The 5,973-nt window shown below is 50.3% G+C and overlaps 1 protein-coding gene across 1 annotated transcript; it reads right to left on the minus strand.

The window, feature by feature from the left end:
- Window positions 1–3,444: 3,444 nt before the first annotated feature.
- On the minus strand, window positions 3,445–5,698 carry LOC307051645 (oocyte-specific histone RNA stem-loop-binding protein 2-like; the record flags this gene model as incomplete). The annotated part of the gene is made up of 5 exons (XM_079702101.1): window positions 3,445–3,576; window positions 4,420–4,531; window positions 4,677–4,820; window positions 5,447–5,551; window positions 5,658–5,698. The coding sequence occupies 5 exons, from the start codon at window positions 5,696–5,698 to the stop codon at window positions 3,445–3,447; spliced, it is 534 nt and encodes a 177-aa protein (XP_079558227.1).
- Window positions 5,699–5,973: the final 275 nt, after the last annotated feature.

Raw genomic sequence — 5,973 nt, forward strand, 5'->3', positions numbered from 1 at the left:
AAAGACTGCCATTTCTGGGCTTCCCTGGGCGCAGTGGTTAAGAATCCGCCTGCCAAAGCAAGGGACATGGGTTCGAGCCCTGGTCCGGGAAGATCCCCCATGCCGCGGAGCAACTGAGCCCGCGCGCCACAACTACTGAGCCTGCGCTCTGGAGCCCAGGGGCCACAGCTGCTGAGCCCGCGTGCCGCAACTATTGAGGTCCGGGCATCTAGAGTCCGTGCTCTGCAACGGGAGAAGCCACCACAATGAGAAGCCCATGCACCGCCACGAAGAGTAGCCCCCGCTCGCCCCAACTAGAGAAAGCCCGCATGCAGCAACGAGGACCCAATGCAGCCAAAAACAGAAAATAAATTTAAAAAAAAAAAAGAAAGACTGCCATTTCTCACCCCTCCTATTTGTTGCTCTACAAAGCCTCAGAATGCCACAAGTGATAATATTAGTATGAAGAAGACAATTGCGTTGATCTATTTGGCTGGATATCAACCTCCCTCACCTGCAAACCAAGAGAAGCCCAAAAGGCTTGACCTTGAGGGCAGATAACTTTCTACCTTGGCAAAAAAAAAAAAAAAAAGGGAATCCTCTCTACCTAATTTCCACCTCAGAGGGAGGCAGACCACAAGGAAAAGCAAAGAAATACACCTCGGCGTACTTGGAGTTTAGGGAAAAACGTTGTAGAAGTCAATCATCACTATAGTTAAATAACATTTTCATGCATAATCATCATTACCACCTTGAACAAAGTTCCAGCTTCCTGAGTGCTCCCTTCAGCTGCTTCCCCTGTTCTTGTAGAAGCTAAAGCTTATATCACTTCTGCTCTTGGTTTCTTAACTCTGCCCTCAAAGATCAACCAGAGAGGGAACCTAACTGTAGGCTTTTACCCCCAGAGACCCCAGGCCTCAGGCTGACCAGCCATGAAGAGCAGGGAGTGAAGCAAACTCTTTCAAGCTTTTCATGAGGCATCTGGCCAAACAGCAAACTTCCAGCCCTCTCTGGGATCAAGTGAAGAGAGTGATTTTGTGTTTTTCTGCATTTTAATTGTTGGGATGTGGCCACACACGGCGGTAATTGGAACAATGCAGCTACCACCACGCAACTGATACTCTCAGTCTGAGTTTCCTAAAACAGGCCAGGCTGAGAGGGGGAACAGAACGGAAGCCATAAGGAATCAAACCAGGACACAAAAGAAGGCAAACCAGCTCCGCGAGGGGCCTCCTCTTTCTCAAGCAGGCAGGGGAAAAAGTATAAGAAGCCCTCTCTTGCCGCCTTCCTTCCCCTTCCATTTTGTGTATCTGAGGGGCAGAGACAGCCCTGAACGTTCACTAAGCAAGTTAAAACTTCTCAGCTTAACAACTGGCACGGGGGCTCAGCCCTACACAGAGCAGCAGGCCGCTAGGCCCTCCCCCAAACCCCACCAGGCCCAACTCTCAATCCAGGCTTTCTCTCCACCATCAGCACCCCACCCCCCCGCAAATAAAGGCTGGACCCCCACCCCACTGGGTGGCAGTAACCCCTGGCATTACGGTTTCAGGGATGCTGAGGTTGTGCTGAAACCTCGATAACCTAGGATCAAGTCAGGCCAAGGGAGAGAAGAGTCACAAACCTCTGGGGACCTTCCCCCCAGGTCCCAGTCCCACAGCTCTGGGGAAGACTGAAGGAAAACATGAGGGAGGCATGAAGGTACATGAACAGGTATGTGGGGACCTGACTGCTCTTCCTCCATATGGCACTGAGGGGATAGGGGTGACAAGTGGGGATCACCCCTCCCCCCACCCTAATGAAGAAGCAAAAGGCTAGCCCCCCCTTCCAATCTTCAACCTCTCCCCCTTGGTTGCCCTGCCTGTCCCTGCGGGGTGGGGCATGGGGCGTCCGCTGGCCCCTGGGGGGCCGGGGGCGCCGGGGCACGCTTGGGGGGGCTGTCGCTCGTCTCTTCCCAATCAGCTTCCATCATCTGGCCGCGGGAAGCGAACTCAGGACGCAGGGTATGGAGAGGGTCTGGGACTTAGCGCTCCGCCACCCCCTCCCCCACCAGGTCCCGTGCTCTCCCCGCGGAGGCGGCCAGCGAGGCCGTGCCTCGAGGGTGGACGGGCTGGGGGAGGGGAAAGAGGGAAGGAGGGAGGGACGGTCTAGGTGCCCGCCCCGAGGCCCCAGCGCCACCTGCCCTCCGCCACCTACCGCGGCTCCTCCAGCTCCCAGGGCCGAGGCCGGAGCAGCTCTGAGCGCTCGGTTCGCCCCACGGTGCCCTTAAAAGGCGCCGGCCCGAACCAACGGACCCCTGAGGAGAGTGGAGAGATCGCTCCGGTTCGCAGAACGCCCCTGAACCGTCCGCGGAGGCTCGAGACCCGCGTCGTTTCTCTCGCAAAGTCTTTTTTGGAGAGCGCAGTCGGGCAGACGCCCGGCTCTTTAATTTAGCGATGAGGGTGGTTTCCTCCCTAGCGAGTCACCCCCTGCAAAATATTGCAGAAGGTGGACTGGCCCAGTTGGAGGCAAATCTCAAAACCCTCGGGGGAGGCCGTGTCGGTGGAAGGTAAACAAAGACATCGCCCCTGCCCTCTGTTACTACATCAGCCCCTGTACAGCCCCCAACTCGGTTCCGGCGCGTAACAGAATTAGCCAGGATTCCTCTCACCTGCTCTCCTACCCTCTAAGGCCGCCACTCTGAAGGACTCCCCCTTCCCCCAGCAGAGGACCCGTCCGCGACGTGAAGGTTTCTGGGAACTGTAGTCCAAGCGCCGATTAGGGCCTGCTCTGAGTCCCGGGAGCCTCTCTTCCAGCTGCCGGATGGGCTCGAACGTTATAAACCCAGGATTTACAACGGTTGCGGGGCCGTTCCCACTTGGTTCTGTAATTAACCGTCACCCAGAACACCGTAAACCTGACGAGGGCCCAGGGCGGTTCACTCCTTCTCCTCCCTCTACGCCCCCCCACCCCAGCAGGATGAGGTAATGGGATTGTGATTATGACATCATAGGCGGTTCAGTTGCTTGCGTGGGGGAGGGGGGAGTTCGGTGGTTACAGCTGGACCACTTTCCTTAAGACAAAAAGGGAGGGAGGAAACAAGCAGCTGGGGAAAAGATGTTGATGGCGCTATACTTCAGGAAGAGGAAGCCACCTTTGATTAAATCTCCACCACTACCACCACCTCCCTCCTCAGCCAAAGTTTAAGTCCTTTTTGAAGAGACTGAATGTAGCAGTTAGCACGTGAAGAGGTTGTGGAACAGCTAGGTGGTTTCTGGGTCTTATGTAAATTTGAGTCTCAGCCAGCAAAGAAGGTTTAGAGAGAGGGTAAAATATGGGAAAAGGAGAGGTTTTAAACAATGACTTCGTGTTATGATCTCTTTGTAGGACAGAGTTTTAGATCTTTTTTAATCGATTGTTAAGTAGAAGTAGTGCAAGTAATCTTCACTATTACATTCAGCAACGAGTCCCCTGAAAGACATGTTTTCCCTAAATATTTTGTGTCCCACTCAAGTCTGGGACAGATAAGTAATTGTGATCAGCTAGAAGGTAGAGCCAGTGGTGGGGATCTTCCTCACAGAGCCAGGGAAGGGAGGAGGCAGGAGCCACCAAACCTGCAAACTGGAAAAGAAGAGTAGAGGGAAAGTGAGGTAGTATCAAGAAAATGGTGGGGGATGGGAGATACACTGCACATTTGTTTGCCCTGCACATTTCCCCTTGGCAAAAGAAGGGACAGGGGCCATGAAGTGTAGGAGACATGGTTTCCAATAATTGCTGCTATGGAGCACTTATGTGCCAGGCACCGTGCTGCATACTTTAAATGTGTATTCTCATTTTTGTTTACAATCATGAAATGAGACAAAATCTCCTTATTTGATGGATTAAACAGCAGGAGAGGTTAAGTGACTGCCCGTGTGGTGGACAAAAGCAGTATTAAAAAGCAATCTGACTCACAACACTGTTAACCAACTATACTCCAATATAAAATAAAAAGTTTAAAAAAAAGCAGTCTGAGGCTCTAAAGCCCTTGGTCTTCACCACTTGGTGATCCCCCTTTTTATTTAATAACAAAATACCATGCTTACTAAAGTTAAGTGATTGAGAATAAGAAGTTAAGTTAGCATTGGCGCATTTGGAAAACACTGAAAGAAACTGAGACACTTAAAACAACCAAACCCTGCAACTCAGGTTTCATGTCTCCTTTCAAAGGAAGATGACACCCATTTCATCACGTATAAAACAGCGCCCCCAGTGCAGCCCAACCTGTCCCCCATTACTAACTATAACTAGATTTCCTTATGCCACTTTTGGTTCAAGGGTTTTTACTCACGTCCTGCAATTTTTTCTTTCTGTCCCATTTTCCTTCTTTTGTTCTTGGGCTACTACCTTGAACTCCATCATAACTGACCTCCTGGGCCAGATCCCATCTCTGACCCTGCTCCAGTGGGTTTTAGCAGAGGATACTACCTGGGCTCCCTTCTGTTCTCCATCCAGATTCTCTGAGGGTTCCAGGGTCTGGAGCCAGTCATCCAAAGGGGTGGAATCCATTGGCTCTAAGAGATTGTCCATTCCCCACCTAGGAAGGCAGCAGAGTCAGAGGAACATGCAGCTCATTCAGACTCTCCCTTTTCAGCCAGTGAAAGCTAAACCTCTGCAAAGTGGGGAGAGGTAGGGCTTAGTCCACCACTCAGGGAAGGAACAAGGAATAGTAGTGCACACACCCCTCAGCCTGCAGAGGCTGGCTGGGGGGGTCCCAGGAATGTAGGGCTCTTCTCCACTGCCTGATCTGGGCATCCCAGGAACGACGGCTGTACCTCCTGTTCTTGTTTGGTGTTTGGGGGTGAAGTCCTGGCTGTCGCTGTGCCCTGGCAACAACATACATGTCAGACCAAGGTCAAGATGAAGGGGCACAGCTCACTGCTTATCATGATGAATTAGGAGACTGATTAGGGATTCTCTGATAATGAGGTAAGATCAATGCCCGCAATCCAAAGAAAATCTTTAAATTAGATTAAACATCAAACTTCCCAATTCCCTAATATTCTTTCTTCTGGGAAGGGTAAATTAGATATTCCAACTCCCTCAGAAGTCAAGAGAGATATAAAAGAAAATATTTGACATCTCTTTAAAATACATTCTACCTTTTCATACATTAATTTGTATGTATGTGTGTAAGCTTACATGTAATTAGGCAAGTATGTTGTAATTAGCCAAGTCAGATGGAGGCATGAGGTGAAAATGGATGGAAGAAAAAAAATTTCATTAGCAAACATGGATAGAGCTTTAAAAAGACTTATGGCCCACGTATAACTTATTCCATTTGAAAAAACACTTGGAAACTTATCTGGGGGGCTAGACTGCAGGATAATTTATTTTAGTAATGCTACAACTTTGTGGGAGCATTCAGATTCTAGTATCTTTCCATCATCTGACAGTGAACAAAAGCCACGTGGTTGACACTCTTGTTGTGACTACCCACAACTGCACTCACTTGGGGACCTGCTGCAGAAAGCACTGGTAACCAGGTGTGCGCTTGCCATAATCTATCTGCTTTTGCCGCCGCTGTAGGACAACTGCATCTGTCTCTACCTCCCACCTGTGAGGAAGTAGACAGTGGTCCCATGAAGTGTGATGATGGTCATCAAAGCGGAAACCAACTCTTCCCACATTCCCTTAATCCCCAGCCTGATTGTCAAACTCACCTGGCATGGCAGGGCTCTGTACTGACTCCCACACTCACCATCTCTATCCTAAAGGATAAAGACTCTTCACGCACCTCCTTTCTGGGGAAGCAGATTCTACAGATGAAAAGGGTATTAGGATAAAACCCAGCTACTCTCAGCCACTACCACTACCAAGATCCTGACACCAGATAAAGGTTGTATTTCTCACTTATTGTCTCTCAAAGATAAAGGCTGCATTTCTAATTCATTTCTCAAAGTGTGGTCTGCAAACCATCTGCCTGGGTAGCACCTGGGGGCCTTGATAATTCCTGGGCCCTACTCTAGACCTACTGAA

This window comes from Hyperoodon ampullatus (assembly GCF_949752795.1).
Source record: "Hyperoodon ampullatus genome assembly, chromosome: 4".
NCBI classification, from domain to species: domain Eukaryota; kingdom Metazoa; phylum Chordata; class Mammalia; order Artiodactyla; family Ziphiidae; genus Hyperoodon; species Hyperoodon ampullatus.